Genomic DNA, 21,282 nt, shown 5'->3' with positions numbered 1-21,282 from the left:
TGTATCCCAGGAAGGGTCAGATCTCCAAACCCAAGGAGGCCAAGGTACGTTGTGCAAGGTTTTAAATCTCTTTTCGTCGGGAGATGACAAGCAGGAAGGTTGGAACATGCTCCCACAGCCGTGCAAAGCACTTCCCACCTTTCCAGCCTCCTCCGTTGCACCTGGAGGTGCCATCTTCACCCTTTTGCCCCTTCATGGTCTCTCGTGTGGCCCTCAAAAGCCATGAAGTGGGAAGCAGGGGAAGCAGGAGGACAGAAGGAGGAGAGGGTCGGCACCGGCCGACCCTCTCGGTTCAGTCATTTTTTTGCCTTCCCTCAGCATCACTCCGATTTTAAATTGCAAATTCTCCACCCACGTGCTTTTCCTGACTCCTCCACATCAAAACTTCCCAGTGAATCACCTTTCTGGAGACTCTTCCCCGGCTCCAGTGTTATTTCTTCCTCCAAAACCTGTATTTGCCATGGTTAGAGGGGAGGCATGTCCAGAGGGACAATAAAGGACAGGAATTAACTTCTCTACTCTGCCCTCATGAGATTCCACCAGGATTGTTGCATCCAGGCTGGATTCCTCAGCACAGGAATGATGTGGACATGTTGGAATGGGACCAGAGGAGGCCATGAAGATGATCAGAAGGCTGCAGAACTTCTGCTCTGGAGACAGGTTGGGAGAGATGGGAATGTCCAGCCTGGAGAAGAGAAGGATCCAGGGAGAACTTCCAGGGCCTAAAGGGGCTCCAGGAGAGCTGGAAAGGGACTTGGGACAAGGAATGGAGGGACAGGACACAGGGAATGGCTTCCCACTGCCAGAGGGCAGGGTTAGATGGGATATTGGGAAGGAATTCTTGGCTGGGAGGGTGCTGAGGGGCTGGAATGGAATTCCCAGCGAAGCTGTGGCTTCCCCATTCCTGGAAGTGTTCCAGGCCAGATTGGATGGGACTTGGATCAACCTGGGATAGTGGGAGGTGCCCCTGCCCATGGCAGGGAGGTTGGAACAAGATGATCTTTAATCTCCCTTCCAACCCAAACCATTCCATGATTCTCTGATAGGAAGGCAGGAATTCTCCCACTTTGGACCCATTTACTGATGTCTCATACCCTGAGACGATCAACACAACCTCAGGATACCAAGGAGAAGCATCTCTTCCAGAGCCAACTGGAAGAGAAACACTGGGAATAGTTCCCAGAAACAATTCCAGGCATTTGACATCTCTTAATAAGGCTCACCTGGAAATATGGACCAGAAGGAAGGAAGCAGCTCCAGAATCTCTTTGTCAAAACATTAATGAGGCCCCCTCTTGGATTTGGAGATGTTGGGACCATTTTCCTGGACTTTCTGAACACCTGGAATGTGGGAGACCCCATCCCGGGCCTGTCCAGATGCAGGCAGGTCCTCGGGGAGTATCAGGAGCAATGTGAGAAGAAATGTTGGGAATTCCAGGGAGGAGGGAGGTGCAGCCTCTGAAGAGTGGTTTTTTTCTGTGATCCCCTGCTGTGCAATGTCCTCCAGTCCCCAAAATATTCCCTGTCATCACTGGTGCCTCCCATTCCCAAAATCCCTTACAAATATGGATTGCAAGGAAGGAGGGCGGTGGAGAAGACCCTTTCCCAGGAAATGTCCAGGCCAGGTTTATCCAGAGAAGGAAAGGTATTTTTATATCTTTGTTTCAAACAGCCTTTTGTTGTTCCTAAAGAACCCCTGAGCCCATCACTGTTATTCTCTGTTTGTCTCACATTCCTCAGGGAATATAATCCCTTTCTCCCATGGGATCCAACCAGGCTCTCAAAAAGTATATATATATAAATATATATATATATATACATAAATACATGTATATATATATATATATTAAAAATATATAAATATATATATAAATGTAATATAGTAATATATCATATATATAATATAAATATACCATAATATATATTATATATAATATATGATATTATATATTACATATCTTATATATACTATTATATATTATATATAATATAATATATATTATATAATATATATACATATATATAGTAATATATAATATATACAATATACAATATGTAATATATATAATATATATGATTACATATATAATATATAAAAATGTAATGTAGATATATATAATATATATGGTTTATATTATATATAACATATAAATAACATGTAATTTATAAATAATAGAATAAATAATAAATAAAATATAAGTAAATAACAAATAATATCATATAATATATATAATATAATATATACTATTACTAGGTAATATATATTTTGTATATAAATATATATTTATATGTTATATAAAAATTATATATATTATATATTATATAATATATATTCTATATACGATATATTATATATAATATATTATATAAATAATATAAATACATTAATAATAAATAATGTGATAAATAAATTATTAATTAATAAATAATATATAATGTGTATAAAATATATTATATATACTATATCATATAAAATATATATTATTGAGTGCATGTAAAAATATATACTATATCATATATAGTACATATCATGTATAAAAATATACAATAATATATAAAATAATATAATAAAACAATAAAATATTCTTTAAAAATTTAAACAAAAATCCCAGTGAGCCATCCTTACAATGCACTGTGAGCGGCCCTGGTTTGGGACAGCAGAGGGGTCTCCCGAGCTCCATGTCTGTGTGTCCCTGTGTCCATCTGTCCACAGGCAGGAGGGGGGTTGGAGCGATCCCTGCAAACCCTGGGAGTGCAGGAAGAGGAGCAGCTGCCCCCCAGCCACCCACTCAGGGGCCATTCTGTGCCCAAAATATCCTCCCTTTCCAACAAGAGCTCAGGCTCCAAGGACGAATCTCAGCCCCGTTCCCGGCAGGGTCACAGAAAAGTCAAGGATATTTATGAGCTATTGAAGGCAAAGACAATCCCTGTTCTTTATCCATCACAGGAAGAGATTCCAAAGGCCTTGAGATGACAAGGATGCATTTATCCCTCCTATATTCCAGAGGCTCAGCCTCATGTCTGTCCTTTTGACCCAGCTTTGAATCCCATCCAAGCACTTTCCCTTCACCCAAAACAAGGAATAACCTCTGTAATATCCACAGAATCAGCCAAAGACTTTGTTCCAAGTGTCTCTTTTTTATTAATTCCATATATTTTTTTATTAGAATATAAGAAACAATATGTGACATACACTCCACTTGTACTTACATTAATATATTTAAAGGAATTGATGCTGCTTTATCCTGCTTATTCTGTTACAACAAAGGTAATACACAGTTACAAATCTCACACCTATGGATTAGTAAAACCAATGTCTCAGTGGAACCATCCCAGTGAAACCAGATCATCCAACAAAGCTGAAATAAAAGGTATCAATATTTTGATTTTTTTTTCAGCAACACTTTACTGGCTTATTAGATTTCCATTTCAATTTTGATGAAACAAAAAGATTTGGGCTGGGGGAAAAAAAAAAAGGCATTCTCTCGGAAAATATTGGACCTGGGAAGCCTGTTAAGCCTTTTATTTTTTAATTTTCACTATCAGAGCAAAGCTGGAGGAATTAAAACCTTTAATCTCTCTCTGATGTTGCTGATGCTCTGCTTTTTGTGCAGTTATTTGGTTAAAGGCAGCTCTTCCTCCTTCATTTCTGAGTTTGGGGCTTCAAAGCTCCTCTCCTGAGACTGGGAAGAACCAGCAGATGGCAGGACTTCACTTCCCTGGGTTCCCAAAACGTCAGACTGGGGGGTTGTGATCCCACTCCAGCTCAGATCCCATTCCAGGGGTGAAAGAACTCCTTCAGAATCAAGGAAGGACTCAGAGCCACTTTCATCTCGAGACCCCACTGAGGACCCTAAACCTCCACATATCCAGATGTGCAGCACATCTGCCTTTCCCAGAGGGCACAGACGCCCAGAACTCATTCCTTGGACATACAGACACCAGACAGAGCTAGCAGGCTTCCCACAGGGGTGAAGCCTCTTCTGTGGAAAATAAGGTCCCTGGGAGAAAAATCCCTTCCAATAATCCACAACCAGAGTAAATCAACACCGAGAAAGAACATTCTTTGACTAAAGAGGTGGATCCTTGGAGTAATAATTAAACATCATTCCTTCTGTTTGTACAATTCCCCCACCTCAGGTTTGTCTTTTCCAAAAGAAGACATTTTGCCCTTTAAAAAAACAACAAAAACAACCCACAATTCTTAAAAAAACCTGGAAGAACTCGGTTCATTTTAAAGTCCTTCTTTCTTGGCAAACAGCAAACACCCAGAATTTGGGTGGAAAGGGCTGATGCCACAATAAATTCTGAGTGGTTTTTTTTGGAAAATACACCAAAAAAAAAAAAATTAGAGCCCTTGGTGGTAGATGGTTGTTGAAATACAGCCATTTCCAGCATGGAAGCACTGAACCCATTTTCTCTCATGAACATGCTCCAAAACGGGCAGGTATTTCATTTAAGCTCTTCTTCTTTTCCAGTAAAAACTATTCCAGGATATTTTAGGCTTCTAGGGAGCAAAGCTGCCTCCCCTTGTAACCTCTTGTCCTGTGGGAAGAGGTGAATATCCGAGTTTTCCGCTCAGATTTCTGTCTCTTAATTCCAAAGTCCACATAAACACCTCCAAAGCACTTCAGGGCTGTCCCACCACGGCCCTCAAGTTCCAAATCCGGCACTTGGTTCATCAACCCCCAGGTTTTATCACTTTATAAACGCCGGGTTCTTCCTGTTTATTGTCTTATTATTAATGTTTTTAATCACTTCAGCTGCCCATTTTCAGGCCTTTTTCCCCTCCTGGGCTTTACAACAGCTGAGGTTCTCACATGGATTCTCATTCCGGGGATTTTGGGGGCAAAAAAAACCCCTCTGTGGCAGGAGCAGAAATTGGGAGGTTTGGAAGAATTGGTGATAAAATGCTCAGGATTAAACTGTGATGAGCTGTCACACCCTCCCTCTCTCAAACATACTTAAATCTGTCAAAGAGATCTTTGCACATGTGTTCAAAACTGAAAATATCTCTTTTTTCCATAAGGATTATAGCACATGAGGAGGGAAGACAAAAAGGGAGTGAAGAGGGAAAACAAATCTCCAAAATATGCAATTTATCCATCATTTATAGCTCAAAACCACGAGTGAATGACCTTCAGCTCTGTCCCCTGGCAATGTCATTAATATAAATTGTTATTTTATGGGATAAGCAGCCTCTGAATGCTCCTCCCACCAGCCTTTGCTCCCCTTTAGAACCAAATCCTTGGCACCGGCAGCCCCTGGAATGCTGAGATAGGAAGGAAATGGCTTTTGGAAGAGACAACCAGGTCTTGTGGCTTCAGGTTTGTCCAGTTTGGCACCTTCAGGAGCCTCCCAAAGGAATGGCCAGGCTTTAGGACACAGCTGTGCTCATGGCTTGAAGTTTAGCACTTTCCTAGAGGTGTTTTAAGTCCAAAATCAACCCCCAAACCTGTTATCAGGTGGCCAGAAAAGAGTCACAGCCCCATCATTTCAAGGCAGAGCACCCTGGGTGCCACCTCGGTGTCACAGCCAAGTGCTGAGGAACAAATTAACCCAAGTAAGGAGGTTTGGAACCCTCCTGGGAGGAAGGCCAAGGCACAGGGAAGCTGGGGAATGTTCACCTTATTTTTAGGAAGTTTTTCCCCAGTTTTCCCTGTGCTCCACGTGCATAGCAGAGGTTTGTGGGGCCCCGTGGCCCCAGCAGGTCCCAGGAGGTGAGGGAGGATGATTGACCCAGAGGAAGGCACATCTGAGGACCCACACAAGTGATTCATCCTTCCCAAACTCCTCATTAATTGCAGGTCACATCCTCACCACCAGTCCCTTCTGTCAGGAAGCCTGTCATTAACACGTGTCATTTAATTAAAACACGGGGGGAAGGAGGGGTTAAAAACCATGAAACCACCTTTGCTGCCAATATTTCTACCACCTTTCAAAAGAAGCTGTTTGTCAACTCATTTAAGGGGGGACAGAGATAAAATTGAACAGTGTGTGGAGCTTTAGGTTGGATTTTGACACAAAACAGGAGAACCACGAGGAAGGCAGGGCCAAGGAGTGCCAACCACCTGATTTTTGCTGCTAGAAAGAAGAAAAAAAAAGCCCAGTGCACCTCTGATCAACCAGTGGAAGTGACAACAAGCTTTCAACTGGAACTTTAAGGCTGAATTTTGGCTTGGTTTTGCGTCTGGCAGGTCCACAGGTGAGCGAAGCAGGCAGGACGGATGACACAGAGATGGCAGGAGGACAAATCTCCCATGGGACAGCTCAGAACTTCCAGGAGCAATGCTGGGAAGATCCTGGGAGCTGAGGGGACAGCAGGAAAGATGAAGTCACCCCCAGCAGGTCCACGTGCACCATCAGGCATTGAAGGTCGAGCCCAGAGATCTGAATATTGGGATCTTGGCCTGTGACTCCACTGAATTTTGCAGACAGACCCGGTTCTTTTAGGGATCCGCGTTGTTGTCTCTCACCATCACAAGTCCAAAGTTGGGGAAACTGAGGCACCAAGTCTTTGTAAGATGCAGATGAACTTCCAGAGGTCCTGCTCCTGCTGTGTTTGCTCCATTGGGGTTGATTCAGCCCTCAAAACCTGGCATTTTTTCACTAAAATTCACCTGGAAAAAGCGATTCCCAAGAGAGCTGAGGCAAGCAGGCCCAGGAGGGTTAATCAGCAAGGACAGCAACAGGGAGGAGAGATGCACTTGCTGCTCAGAGGTGAAAGGGAACGTTGAAATGAAGCTCTCAAAAGCTGCTCAGGAGGGTGAGAGGCCCAAAGGTTTGGATTTTCCATAAGAGAATTCCTAATCTCTGCCTGGGGCAAGGAAACACAGCACACATCCCACCATAGGTACCAACAGGAGCATGTTTATTCAGGTCTGGCACTTACAGAGCTGAGAAGGACAAGGTACAGGTCACTCTTTTTCCAGAAAAAGTCAGCCCAGGATTCAGAAGAAACGAAATTATTCTATAAAAAGACAGACTGCAGCTGCAAGGGGGTGGGAGGGGGGGCCAGGAATGTGTCTCCCTTTGGATCATGCATTCCCAAAGCCCGTGGTGCCACCCACGTGCTGGAGCCAGGAGAGAGGCAGGAAAGTCTGAGCTCTTCACCTGGTGGTGCTGTGGGGGGTTAATCTTGGCGAGTCCCAGCCTGCTTTTAACCAACCTTAGAAACAAGGGGGGAGGTTATTTATTAGGTAGAAAAGCAGAAAACCCTTCCAAAATGATCCACCTTGGCCAAGGAGGCGCGAGGGCGCAGCGGGGTTTGTCCATGGGAAGAGAGAGAGAGAGAGAGACAACAGCTCGGCCGAACCGCCCACGGCTCCGACGCTTGGAAGAGCAGAAAGTCTGGGAAACGACGGCCTCGGAAGCCCGCTGAGAAGTGGAGGATCTCCTTGCAGACAGCGACAGAGAAGATATTGGCTGGTGAGACCCACGGGGGGGCCTCCGGGAGGTGGCTCTGCCTTGGCCAACCCCGTCACTCTCGAGCCCGGAGGACGTAGAAGAAGCTGACGAGGATCCCCAGGGCCAGGAGGGTGGAACTGGCCCGGACGCCGCTGGAGCCGCTGATGTTGCACAGGAAGGAATCGCAGCAGTAGACGGAGGCGGCCGCGATTCCCAGGTTGATCCCGGCGCTGGGGCAGATGGGGGAGCAGCCCTTGGAGATGGACTGGCCGGATTTGCCGCCTGGATTGGGGGTGGGGTGGGAAGGAAGAAAATAAGAGAGGTTTAGAGCATTTCCAAGACAGGTTTAGAGTTTTTCTGAAGACAAGTTTAGAGCGTTTCCAAGACAAGTTTAGAGCGTTTCCAAGACAAGTTTAGAGCGTTTCCAAGACAAGTTTAGAGCGTTTCCAAGACAAGTTTAGAGCGTTTCCAAGACAAGTTTAGAGCGTTTCTAAAGGCAATTTTAGAGCGTTTCTAAGGACAGGTTTAGAGTGTTTCTAAAGACAGGTTTAGAGTGTTTCTAAGGACAAGTTTAGAGTGTTTCTAAAGACAGGTTTAGAGTGTTTTCAAGACAGTTTACAGTGTTTTCAAGACAGCTTAGAGTGTTTCCAAGGTATAGGTTTAGAGTGTTTCCAAGACACAGGTTTAGAGTGTTTCCAAAGACTAAGGTTTAAAGTGTTTTTAAGACACAGGTTTAGAGTGTTTCTAAAGACAAAGTTAGAGTGTTCCCAAGACAGGTTTAGAGTGTTCCCAAGACACAGGTTTAAGAGTGTTCCCAAGACACAGGTTTAAGAGTGTTCCCAAGACAAGTTTAAAGTGTTTCTAAAGACAAGGTGAGACTGTTTCTAAAGACAGGTTTGGAGTATTCCTAAGACAAGACTTAGAAAGAATCAGTGTGTGAGGGCAAATTTTGCACTGGAAAAAAACCTTTAAGGTTTCTCTGCTGTAACTAAACACTAGACTTGGTTCAGCACAGACCTCTCCTGTAATTTTTCAGGTGTCCTCAGCAATCCGTGGCCTCAGTTCAATTAATAAAATGCCTTAAATAGATTTATAGAGGGCTCAAGTGTTCAGTTATGAATTTAACAATCATAAAGCAAGGTTTGGCTCTTCTCTGGTTAAAAAAAGAAATAAAATAAAATAAAAAGGCCAGGAATTTTTTCCACAAGACCCCACACAAATGTGCAGTGGCAAAATCAGTGGGAGAAGAGCCTGAACAGGAGCTGAGACTTTTAACTGGGGACAGAAGAGTTTGTGCTCTCATAAACTGTTTCTTTGCTCTGTGCCATCACTTGTGCAGGTAATGGCACCCATTTGTTCCAGTAGAGACTGGGAGGACACAAAACCCTTCTGCTTTCTTTTTGTCCTTTTCCTGATGCTCATTTTCGGCTCAGACTTTATAAACTTTCTAAGCGTTGTTTATGTGTGAGATGTGTCATGGACACAGCCCATTGTTATCGGGGCCTGGTTCATATAAAGCTCTGCTGAGGAATCCCAAAAATCTCACTCCAGCTTCACCCTGGGACTCCTCAAGCGAGACAAGGAGCACTGGGTGTTCAAGGGAGGCACTCTGGAGCCAAGTGTGCACTTCCAGAGAGGCACAGCCCAAATGAAGGGGCAGAGAAGAGGAAATAATCAGCAGTGGGCTGCGATGGGAGTTTATTAAAGCTCCCAGGCATTCACAACCCACCCATTCCGGCATGGAACATCCCTTCCTCCTGGAAGGCACAGCCAGGATGGGATCTTGGCTCTGCAAAGACCTCCCAGAGCACCCTGCTTCTCTCAGAGCAGCAGCTGGGAAGCTCAGAGCCTCCCAAACCTTTCCTGACACTCAGGGAGGAAAAACACAAACGTCCCTTCCTGCCTCGGCCACAGAAAGCAAAGAAGCCCAGGTGGGGCTCTGGGATGAACAACCCAAACACAAGGGGGGAAAAAAAAGCAGGAGAAGCAAGCCTGGAGCTTCCCACAGAGGAAGCCTGCAGCATCCTCCACGCTTTCACTTATTCATCAGCACAACCTCCCCACCCCCTCCCTGAATTCCCCTCGGACTCCTCCAGCGTCGGAGCGGCACGTGGGCCTTAACGTGACTCCTCCCGGCAGCGCGTCCCTCCCCAAAATTCCCGGGGGATGGTCCGACAGCGGTTGCTAAGCAGAACTTTCCCTTTTTTTTTCCCCAGCCAAAGGAAGGAAAAGCCTTCGTGCAGCTTCAGCAGGTGCCCCAGGAGAGTGGCCGAGAGGGGCAGGAGGCGCTGCCGGCACTCACCGAGTCCCACTCCGACGTACGTCGTCACGCAGTGGTTCTCATTCTCCCCACACTTGACAGGCTTCAGGCAGGCCCAGTTGGAGGAGGCATCAGAGCACGAAAAGCAGATGAGTGTGTGGGCTGCAAGAGAAAAGAGATACCTCAGTTAAGGCTGGTGGGAAGATCTCCTCACTTGGTCGTCACCACCTCCGACACACGGCACGTATCGCATCCCCCCGCAGCTATTTCACCTGTATCGACCTGCAGTTGGGGTTTTTTTCCCCAAAAAAACTGGGCTAGTGAAAGATTCAAGCATAAGGGATATATTTTGAGCTCTTGGAAGGATCAGCTAAAGCCTGGATACAACCACAGCCTGGTAGTTTATAACACCCTCCTGTTTGCACCAAGTTCAAGCCACAGTTGCCGACTCAAAACTAAACAGCAGAGGCAAGTTTTTGGGATTTGGGCTTATTCAGCTCAGCCACCACGGACACAGCGCCCCTGTCTGTGCAACTGGATGATCTTTAGGGTCCCTTCCAACCCAAACCTTTCCATGATTGTGTGACACACTCATGGGTTCGAGCTTTCCATGCCCTGCCTTTGGGCACAGGGTGGGACTCTCGGGGCTGGGCCTGTGCAGGGCCAGGAGTTGGACTCGATGATCCTTGTGGGTCCCTTCCAGCTGGGCATATTCTGTGATTCTGTGACACCAAGATCAGGCTCCACTTGACCTACATCACCTGGTGGAAATGATTTCTCAGCTGGAGCAAGTCCAGCATTGCAGCAAGACCTGCAAGGACTTGCACCATCCCACTGCTCAGGGAGCCACAGCACTACGAGGGCAGTTTGTGCATCCAAGCTTTTCAATCTGGAGCAGGAGCATTCATTTCCATGCCTTCCTCCAAGGCAGGTCTCCCTTAAATCATGGAATCACTTAGGCTGGAAAAGACCTCTAAGATCACTGAGTCCAACCATTAACCCAGAACTGCAAAGTTCACCACTAAACCAAGTCTTTAAGCAAAGCACCTACAGGTTTTTTGAACACTTCCAGGGATGGTGATTCCATCCATTCCAATGCTTGGCCACCCTTTCAGGGAAGAAATTTTCCCTAATATCCAATTTAAACCTCCCCTGGCACAACATTTATGGCTTACCCTACACCAGCAGGATGGGCTGCACTAGCTGGCTCCCATCCCTCCTCCTTCAGGAAAGGGGAAATATTGGAAAACAGCATTCGGGGGTGAGAAATGGTTGTGGAAACAGCCTGGACTCAGCAGAGATGCAGGGACTTTGATCTCCTCTGTATTTTACACAAGAACATCACACCCACACTGCAGTTGTTGACCTACATCTGCAGGCAGATCAGGGCTCTTCCCAAGGTTTCAGGGGCTCTGATTTTTTGAGCTCTTCCACGAGGCACCTCCTTCCTCCTCTGTATTTACAGGATGCAAACCAGAGCAGGGGCTGATCCAGGATGGGAAGTTCAAGGCAGAATCATTCCTGCTCCCACCATGAACAGATCAGCACAGAATCAGAGTGGTTTGGGTTGGAAGGAACCTGAAAGATCATCTCATTCCAACCCCCAGGGACACCTTCCACTATCCCAGGTTGCTCCAACCTGGCCTTGAACATTTCCAGGAATGAGGCAGTCACAACTTCCCTGTTCCAGGGCCTCATCACCCTCACAGGGAAGAATTTTTTCCTAACATCTCATCTGAACCTACTCTCTCTCAGTTTGAAGCCATTCCTGCTTGTCCTATCACTAAAAAAGTCCCTCTCCAGCTTTTTTGTAGGCCCTTTCAAATATTATCCCAAAGAAGTGAAGCTGGTGAAGCCTCACAGAGGCTCAGCAGTCCCTGTCACAGATATTTTGAAGAATAGGTTGGACAAATAATTCTCAGAGCTGTCCCACTCTGCTGTGGAACTGCACAACATGTTGAGGTTCTTCTCGATCCTGTTCCCCTCAGGAAAATAAAAAGTTTGAGGTTCTTCTCGATCCTGTTTCTCTCAGGAAAATAAAAGGGTCAAGGTTCTTCTCAATCTTGTTTCTCTCAGAAAAATAAAAGGTTTGAGGTTCTTCTCTCAGGAAAATAAAAGGTTTCTACAAGAAAATTGAGAAAAAAAAACCCTAACAATTGTTCTCAGGAGAATGACTTTTGAGCAGCCACAGCCAAGAAGGAGAAAAGAAAACAAAACATAATCTCACAGAAACAGATTGAAGTGGGTTAGTGGGAGGTCCTGAATGTCACATCAGGGCAGCCAAAGGACTCTGCTTTGGAGGAGAAGCCAACACTAGAACCCCCCGAGCAGGAATTTCCTGGAGTGTCTCATCCACCCTCCAAGGATCATCACTCTGGCAAGGATCCCTGCAACAAAGCCGGGTTACCTGAGCGGCAGCCACAGCCACCACACAGGATTCCAGGGCCACCAGCTGAGTCAAAAACCCCAGCAGGGATTCCTCAGTGGGCCCTGGCTCTGGATTTAGGAGAGGGAGAGGAGGATGGAACCAGCTGTTGAGTCATTGAGCCCTCCAAGCGCTCCCATGGCTTGGCCAAAACTCCCAGTGGGATGTCGGAGCGAAGCCCAGTTCTGCTCCTTCGTCCCCTTCAGGTGACCTGTCCCAAACCCTCCACTTTGCAACCACTCTGAGGAGGCAAATTGACTCATCCCATTGCACAGGAACCCTCTGCAAGCAGGGATGAAGTGGATTACAGGCTTCCTGTGGGCATTAGGGCAGGACAGATGTCCCCACACGGATTTGCTCATTATGCTGGAGCACGAGTGGCTCGATGATACTCATTAAACCTCGAGAAGTTCCAGGAGCAAACACACCAGAAATATTTGTCCATGACACAAAAGTGCCTTTAGGCATGACATTCTCTGCCATGTGACTAAATCTACAGCATCTCCTACCTGTCCCCATGTTTTTCTTTGTCACACCCACCTATTACCCCTTAACAGAGACGGAATCTTTCCAGGAGAGGCAAGTCCTTCGACATAATTTAAGTGAGGAAACATTCAGTCCCTTGCTGCCCCCAAAATCCACCTAAATAACCCCCTGCAGAGTTCAGAGAGCACAGGCAGGCTGAGTGTTTGAGACAAAAGGCACAAGAAGGGTGGCAGAATTAATTTACTGCAGCTGGAGGAGGAAAGAGTTGGAGCTCAAGGCTACAGGAAAAGAAAAAAAAAATAATGGTCCCAAGCCCGACCAATGCAAAAGGGAAGCCGCGTTTTCAGCAACTTAAGGATTGATGTGTTTATTTGTTTTTTGCTCGGCTACTCGGAGGAACAAAGAGCTCCCAAAACAGAGCAGAGCGTTTGAAGGAATTCCTTCAGATAAGAGGTTGAATCGTTCTTGTGAAAAGCAATGCAAGGGGGGGGGGGGGGGGAAAGCCTGGAAAAGCCGAGTCTGAAGCTCGGCAGCACAAGGGAAAATGCTGCTGCTTTGGTAGCTCTTCCATTCAGTCCCGATGCCAAAAACTCTTCCCTTTTCCATGGCTCTTGGATCATTATATACCATAGGCAAGATCCCTAAATAACATGGACAAGATCTTTGAGCAGGAGGTAAAGCTTTTCTGTAAAACACCCCCTGGATACGCTGGAAGCGTTTGGGGATAAAACTCCCTGCACCAAACCCTTTTGCCTGGCTCAGAACTTTACTTTTAAAGCTGAAAGGTTTTTTGGAATGGGGAGGGAAGCAAAAACCCTTCCCTGCCTTGGCCTGGACAGCCCATCCTCCCAGTTGGAACTGAGCACACACCAGCTGGGCTCTGCCCGAGACTCAACGCTTGAATTGCCCGATCCCACCGGGAGGGGGGAGTGGGAAGGGCAACAAACAACTCGTTTCGTCTCACCGGTGTCCTCAGAAGGCAAGAAGGGCCCGTGTTTGCCGAGCGGGGGCTGCGAGAGGCCAGAACTCTCCTGTTCGCTCTTTGTTTGGCATCTCCAAGCAGCGAGATATGGAAACAATACGCGGTTTTGCGCGGCCCCCTTGGAGTTGGGATAGTCAGAAATGGAGCCCACGGGAAGGAGGGGATGGCAGGCCCTGCCACTTGGGCAACTTGGCAGTTCAACGCCCAGCAACAGGAACCACGTTCTCCCCCGGGTTCTCCCCAGATTCGGTGGCAGCCCCATGATGCTCCTCACAGGGCACTGTCCCTTGGGGGGTCATCGCCCCAAGGATGCTCGGAGGGGGCAGAATCACGAGAGGATCTGCCCAGACTTTGCTCCATCAGCCATTGCATCTCCCCTCCACCCTCCTTCCCCTCGGCTGCATCCCAGCCCATCCCAGCGCCGTTATCCCGGCTCGCCGCGCCGAAAAAGGGGGGAGAGGAGCCGGCCCTGGGTCTTTGTTCGAGCCGCAACTGGGAAAAGCTCCAGGATATCCACGCGCGCAGCTGGAGATGCTACAGCTGGAGACGCTCACCTATTCCTAGAGGCAGGGAAGCCCCGAAGTTCCTGCTTCAGGAGGGACACTGATCCGAGGCAGGGCTGGGAAAGACACCCCCCAGCCCGCTCCAAACCCTCCCACGGCTCAGCTCTGCGCCTCCAGCCCCTTTCCAACCCTTACATCCCCCTGCAAACCTCCAACTTCCAGCGCCTACACGCATCATTCCTTCCCCCCCACGCCCCCCCCCCAACCCCCCCCCCAATTTGCTCTCAACGCAGAGCTGGCGAGGGGCCAGGATACCCCCCAGGAGAAGGTGATGCTGGCGGGCCCACCCCGCTCCTTTTCCCTTTTTACCTCTCTCCACGCAGAGCACCGCGGCCAGCACGGCGAGCAGCAGCGCCTTCATGTTGCGGGGCTGTGGCCGTGGCGATGCGCAGGGGCGGCTGGCGGAGCGCAGGGCTGGCGGCAGGGCCGGGCACCGGGGGTGGGCAAAGGGCGGCGGCCCCGCCCCGCGGGCCGGGCCCGGCCCCCGCCCCGCCTCCCCCCTCCGCCCCTCCGGCCGCGCCCGCTTTCGGTTTCCCGATCGGGAGAACCGGCGCCGGGGAAAGAGGCGGGAGCGGCCGCCCCGCCGAGGGGAGAGGGGCCGGATCTGCCCTAGCCCTGCTCCAAAGGGGTTTTCCACACACTCCCCCCCACCCCCGCCCCTTTTTTTCGTGTCTCTGCTGCTTCCGTGAAGGAGGAGGCAGGAGCGGGAGTGCTGCCCATGTGCGGGACCCCACTAGTGCGCAGCCCTTTTCAAGTGCAACCCTCTGGTTCACGGCTCCCTGTACCCGCAGGACCTGCCGATTTCGTGCCTCCCTCCCCTCCTCTGTACATCACCATTCACAGACGCCCTGAGCGCACACACACCCCCTCCACACGCTCCCAACCACCCTGGATCCGCATATTCCCCGTGTGCCCACGTATTCCCTGTGTGCCCACATATTCCCTGTGTGCAAGGCTCCCTGCATGGATGTCCTGCATGCAGCATCCTCCTCCCCGCCAAATTCATAACCCACCCCTGCAATGCATGACACCCCCTCTTCGTGTAGGACCTCTCTGCATGCACAGCCCCCCATCCAAGAGCCAAGCACGTACAGAACCAACTTCCCCCATCTGTTTACCAGAGCCTAAATTGGATTAGACACACAGGATTTGGGAAGCTTGAAGAGCTGGGATGGCATGGGACAGCCTGGGCTGCTTGGCAGGATGAGGCCTCAGAGTGCAAACAAGTCCACCAGAAAGGTTTGTTGGAGTGGCCCAAATTGAGTAGGTCCCATAGAAATAACTAAATCCTCCAAGAAATGAGCTGCAGGGAGGGCAGTGGGGGAGGGATCCTGGGAAGCTGGCTGTCAGGAAAGCCTGGGAATGGAGGAGCTGGCTGGTGAGCCAGCAGGAAACAAGCAGGCTTGACAAACTCCACACCACAGATGGGGTTTATTCTGCAGAGTCAGCATTTCCTGGCAAATGCATCTGTCAGAAGAAATTCCAGCTCCTGTCTTGTCAGAGTGCATTCAGAGTACTCTGCTTGGGAAACAAATCCGTGCCTGCAAACTCCTGGTTCCCTTTTCTCTCATCTTTATTTCTCATTGCCAGGTATTGTAGCAGGAGTGTAGCAGGAGGTATTGAGCAGTGTGTTTCTGTCGTCTAACGTCTTCCACTGGAACAGGCTGCTGGGACTGTTTTCTTCTCTGCTTCACAAACCAAATGCTAAAAAACTGGGAAGTTGCAGCTTTGTGGTAACTGAGAAACCATAATTCAAACACACTCATCAACCCCCTGTCTCTTTAACAAGGTGAGGTTTTGCCCATGAGAGTCTGTCTGGCTTTTTGTGACTACACGTGAGCAATCTCACAGCACTGACGTGAAGCACCTGAGATTTAATTTCTGGGTATCAGGAAGGTGAAGGTATGTTCCTTCAGCTCTTTTCTTCCTTCAGTGTCTGCTAAACTAATTTAGATGGGATATTAGGAAGAAATTCTTCACTCAGAGGGTGGGGAGGCCCTGGCACAGGTTGCCCAGAGAAGCTGTGGCTGCCCCATCCCTGGAAGTGTCCAAGGCCAGGTTGGACAGGGCTTGGAGCAACTTGGGATAGTGAAAGGTGTCCCTGCCCATGGCAAAGGGGTGGAACTGGATGATCTTGAAGGTTCTTTCCAACCCAAACCCTTCTGTGATTCCATGAGACGCTCCCCTCATCCCCAGAAGAAGTGTCCGAGGACCTGCAGCTTCCTGGTTTTCTCCTGCACATTAATTTCACATTATCAGTCCCACTGTTTCCTGGAGGAGGCCTGTCTGTTATTAGGTCTGTTAATAGGAAGGAAGAGGGAGGACCTGAGAGTCACATGAGATTCAACCAACCACAGGATCTGGAGTCATCCCGATACTCTGCAATGGCTGGGCAGGGACAGCATTAATTACAGGGTGCTGCAAATGAACAGGCGACCTGAGAAACCAGGAACCGATTCCCTGTGGTGGAAGATGCACCAGGAAAGGAAGGAAGGCCTCCTGAAAGCTTATTTGGACTCCATGACCCTTGTGAGTCCCTTCCAACTCAGGATATTCATTATTCCATGGTCTAAGCTTGTGTCTCCCACCTCCTTACCGAGGCTGTGGCGTGGGACAGGCTGCAAAGCTCAACAGAGATTTCTACTCTAGACCAACACACAAAACACTGCCCTGGTTGCTCCAGCCTCTTCTTGCAAATTCCTTGGAGTTTTGGGGTTGTTGGAAGGTTGTTTGGGGTTGTTGGAGGCATCATTGAACCGTTGGCTTCGTGTTGAGAATACAAGGCCAAAAAACATCTCTTCACAAGAGGAGGGACACAGTAAAAAAGGCAGCAGGGGTAGAGTCCAACAGCAGGAATGTGGTGTGTGCTGGGGAAAGGCAGAGCCAGGTACAGGAACATTCTTAAGGGAGAAGGAGATAAGGCAGGGGCTGGATCAAGGAGCAAACTGGTGCTTGGTTAAATATTTCAAGGTTACTGGCATGTGAGGGAAGAAGAGGCATGTGTTAAATCAGGAAATGATGAGTGCCAAGCTCCTTTTATGGCTCAGGAGAGCAGAGATGGTGCAGCAATTCAAACCAGGGCTGCAGGGAGAGGCTTCGGGGTTGAACGGGCACTTGAGGAGTTCAGGCTTGAAAGGTGGGCTCACCACAAGCTCGCTCAGCTTCTGTGGCACCTGCAGAGGTTCCTTCCCCACCACGTTTCTATTTCAGGGCTTGTGTGGGACTTCCTGGGCCTGGCCAGGCCTGTGCACGTGGCTCTCACCCGGTGGGATTTGCAAATGAGATGTTCAGTGGAGCAAAACTGCTCAAACAGCTCGTGGCTCGATGACACAGGAAGGAGACAAAGGCCTTTCTTTTCAGTCATTGCATGATTCTCTGGAGATGAGGAATGTTCTGATTCCTCTTCTTCTGGAGGGGACAGGAACTGCTCTGTGGGAGAGTCCTGTCCCACCTCCCAAAACCACATCACTGTAAAACACAGATTATTGGTTTGGCAGAGGACTGGGAGGACATCATGAGAAATAAAATACGGGTTTTTTCAGGAGTATTGCAAAGTTGTCAGATATCCGAGTTCCAAACTAGACCTGGGCATCAGTGTCTTTTTCAGCTGGATAAGGGAAATATAAAAGTTCCTAAAAATTAAAATCCTTCGGGGCCACGTGGAAATTTTGTACACGGAGGTTTCTTTTCTCTCTTTGGGCTAAGAACAAAGGAAGATCCATCGGTTTTGACAGAGGACCCTTCGTACCCAATCGGAAGGAAGGGAAAGCCCCTTATCAGAGAAAAGAAACCTTTTTAGGCAAAAATGAATATATCAAACTTATCTGAAAATGGGTGGGATTTTGTGAAACTATAAAATGTATGAAATTTAAACCCAAAGGGTCTTTTCTCCCCAAAAAACTCAGTGTGAGACTAGACCCAGTGTGCTGAATAAATCATCATCCCTCCCTGGATTTGCCTCCTCCTCAAGTCCCTCGTGGTTGCTTTGGATCAGAGTTGCCCAGAAGACCTTCAGGAATTTATTTGGAGCATCCAAGGATGCTCCAGACACAGGTTTTTCCTGGGAAAACCAAGTTCCAGCTGCTTCTTTGCTGTCACTGACAGGCCACTCTGCTGCATCCCATGGGAATGAAATAAGTCTCCAGGTTTTTTGGGGGCAGGAAGAGGCTTTTCAGTCCTTTCCCCATCCCTTCCACCAAAAATGTGCCTCTTTCCAAGCAAGGAATTCCCTGGGATCCAGGGAGGCAGCACAAATAGTGCAAGGGATTGTGGAGATTTACAGTAGAAATGTTAAATTTGGTGTCAAAAACATTGGAATGGGAACGTTCCAGGGCAGGAAAGGACTGAGAAGAAACAACAGGTGGAGGGTTAAATAGGAAAGGAATGTTTTCATTGTCCTGGAGATTCCCGTGTCTGCCTCCGGATCAGAAGAAGAGGAGGTACAAACTGACCCTGGATAAACTGATTTTAGATAAGAGCCTAAGGGTGGGGGCCATAAAACACCCAGCTCAAGCAAACAAAAGAGCTGGAATATTCAGCCATTTCCCCTCAAACGGGGAAAACGAAAGGGAAAGGGAGCCAAGACAGAACCCTCTCTTTAAAATCAATAAAAAGCAAGTCCAAAATCAGGGAGGTTTTGTGCTTTGCTTTTCACCTTTTACCTTTACCTTGCGCTCATCCTCCGAGGCAGGAGAACTGCAGAGCTGTCACCTCCCGGTGTAAAAGTGACACAGGCAGATGACCCGGTCACACATATCACTGTGACTAAATGAAATCCTCAAGGAGAAGCCTGAGAGGACAAAAGCCACTTTTATACAGAGATCTTTGCACGATGACGTTTCTTTGTCCTCCCGGAAGATCTCGCAGCGAGTTTTATTACTCCGATTTCCTGCGGGCTGCCGAGGGGAGTTCCCCGTTCCCAGGAGCGGCGTCTGCCCCTTCTTTAATTGCTGATTAACATCTCAGGCTGGAGGCGGCCCTGGAGTTGGAGGCAGGTGCCGGGTGAGCTGTTGGGAGCGCTGGGCACAGAGCCAGCTCCTGTTTCCTGACCCTCCTGGACCAAGGAATATCGAATCCCTGACACTCCCGTGCTGGACGACGATGCTTAAGGACTTGCCCAAGCGAGAGATCACCTGGAAGAGGGGAAAACCACCTGTCATTCCTATGCAGAGCTCTCTCCACACACTTTTATGCTGACTGAGATCCTGGAAAACCTGGGGGTGTCCTGGAAGTTGAACAAACATCCTTGGAGTGAAGTTCCTGCGCGATGCGAGTGGAGGAGCATCTTTGGGTCACCTTTGTTGGTAGACAAGTTGTTTATTTGGCTTGGAGCCACCTGGTCTGGTGGAAAGTGTCCCTGCCCGTGGCAAAGGGGTTGGAATGGGATGATCTTTACAGTTCCCTCCCACCCAAAACGTCCTGTGATAAAGCAAGTCAAGCTTAGGCATCACTAGGAAATTCTGCTCTAGGGAAGGGAACCAGCTCCGCATGGGAATGACAGAAAGGAGACAGAGAGAAGCAGGAGAGGCAACTGAGTTCATTCTCCAGCCCCTTGGAGACACCAAGGTTGATGCTGAGGACACTGTTCTTCTATGTTTTGGTGCATTTTGGTTGTGGTGCTAAAGCTGCTGATTCTGGAGGCAGTTCTCCAGCTTTTCACCACATGTCAGGTGCCAGGAATCTTTACTGATCCTACCCAAACCCCTCTTTGCTGCTGTGTGAACCCTGAGTCAAAAAGTGGGGAGAATGGAGCAACCCCTTGGAGAAGAGCCTGGAAGGATCTCATCCCATTCCATCTCTCCCTTATTTACACTTCCCAGCACAATGTGTAAGACTTTTCAGTGGATTGCAGAGGTCCAACAAGGCTTTGTTTCACAAATTTTCCCTAAGTTTGACATATGTTGAACTTGTGAAAGCAGAAAGAACCAGGAGAAGCAACTGAGTTCATTCTCCAGCCCCTTGAAGACACCAAGGAGATGCTGAGGACACTGTTCTTCTATGCTTTGGTGCATTTTTGTTGTGGTGCTAAAGCTGCTGATTCTGGAGGCAGTTCTCCAGCTCTTCACCACATGTCAGGTGCCAGGAATCTTTACTGATCCTACCCAAACCCCTCTTTGCTGCTGTGTGAACCCTGAGTCAAAAAGTGGGGAGAATGGAGCAACCCCTTGGAGAAGAGCCTGGAAGGATCCCATCCCATCACTCACCAGTTTAACTTCCCAAACACAAAGGATTGCAGACTTCCAACAAGTTCCAACAATTTCCACAATTTCCCCCTAAGTCTGACACATGTTAAACCTGTGGTCTGACACCTTTTCCTGTCAGGGAGATTTCCTCATGCCCTCTTTGTGCATGTGATGGGTCCACATTAACTGCAGAGCTTTGTGCTTGTCCTTCCTGAATTACCCCCTTCTTTATCTCTCAGACTATCACTCGGATCCCTCAGAATCCCCCAAAATTCTCCTGTTTGCAGGTTCTCTCCGTTTGTCACCTGTGAGCTCGAGGGATTTATTCCCTAATCCAGCATTCAAACCGACAATTAAAACTTTGCATCGTCCCAGAGCCAAGACAAGCCACAGATGACCCTTTTTAATGGATCATTCCAACCTGACAGCAAATTGTCCGTGGTTATTTTGCTCGTGATTTTTAGCTACGCTGTGTTTTGTTAGTTTTCCTTTCGAGCCCATCACGTGTCACGGTGCCAAAAGCTTTATTAACGCTGAGCTGTGTGACAGGTACCACTTTTACCTTAAATACACATTTTGTTATCTTGTCACAGGTGGGAATAACACCCATCTGTCACTAAAGTCCTGCTGCTCGCCCCCCATCTCCTCGGTAGCCCTCACACCACTGCAAATTGCTTGGTGACCTTTTTTCAGCGCTTTTTTTCCCAATACTGAGCTCTGTGTGTCCCCAGAGTGTCCCCAGCCCCCTTTTCATTGATGGGTGCTGCATTTCTTCATGGAAAAGGTTGTTAAGCATTGGAAGGGGCTGCCCAGGGAGGTTTGGAGTCCCCATCCCTGGAGGTGTCCAAGGAAGGCCTGGACGTGGCACTCGGTGCTCTGGGCTGGGGGACAAGGTGGGGATGGGCCAAAGGTTGGATTTGATGATCTTGGAGGTCTTTTCCAACCTAAATTCTGTGAGCCTGTGATTTGTTGTCACGA

The 21,282-nt window shown here is 48.2% G+C and overlaps 1 protein-coding gene across 1 annotated transcript; it reads right to left on the bottom strand.

The window, feature by feature from the left end:
* Positions 1–6,849: 6,849 nt before the first annotated feature.
* On the bottom strand, positions 6,850–14,577 carry LOC135405929 (lymphocyte antigen 6E). The gene is made up of 3 exons (XM_064640481.1): positions 14,432–14,577; positions 9,709–9,828; positions 6,850–7,688 (listed from the first exon to the last, which is right to left on the bottom strand). Exons 1-3 carry the CDS (start codon positions 14,481–14,483, stop codon positions 7,480–7,482), a joined length of 381 nt encoding a protein of 126 aa, XP_064496551.1. The 5' UTR covers positions 14,484–14,577; the 3' UTR covers positions 6,850–7,479.
* Between the last annotated feature and the right edge of the window lie 6,705 nt (positions 14,578–21,282).

The sequence above is a fragment of the Pseudopipra pipra genome, chromosome 1 (assembly GCF_036250125.1).
Source record: "Pseudopipra pipra isolate bDixPip1 chromosome 1, bDixPip1.hap1, whole genome shotgun sequence".
Taxonomy (NCBI): Eukaryota; Metazoa; Chordata; class Aves; order Passeriformes; family Pipridae; genus Pseudopipra; species Pseudopipra pipra.
This window is presented reverse-complemented; position numbering and strand designations above follow the sequence as displayed.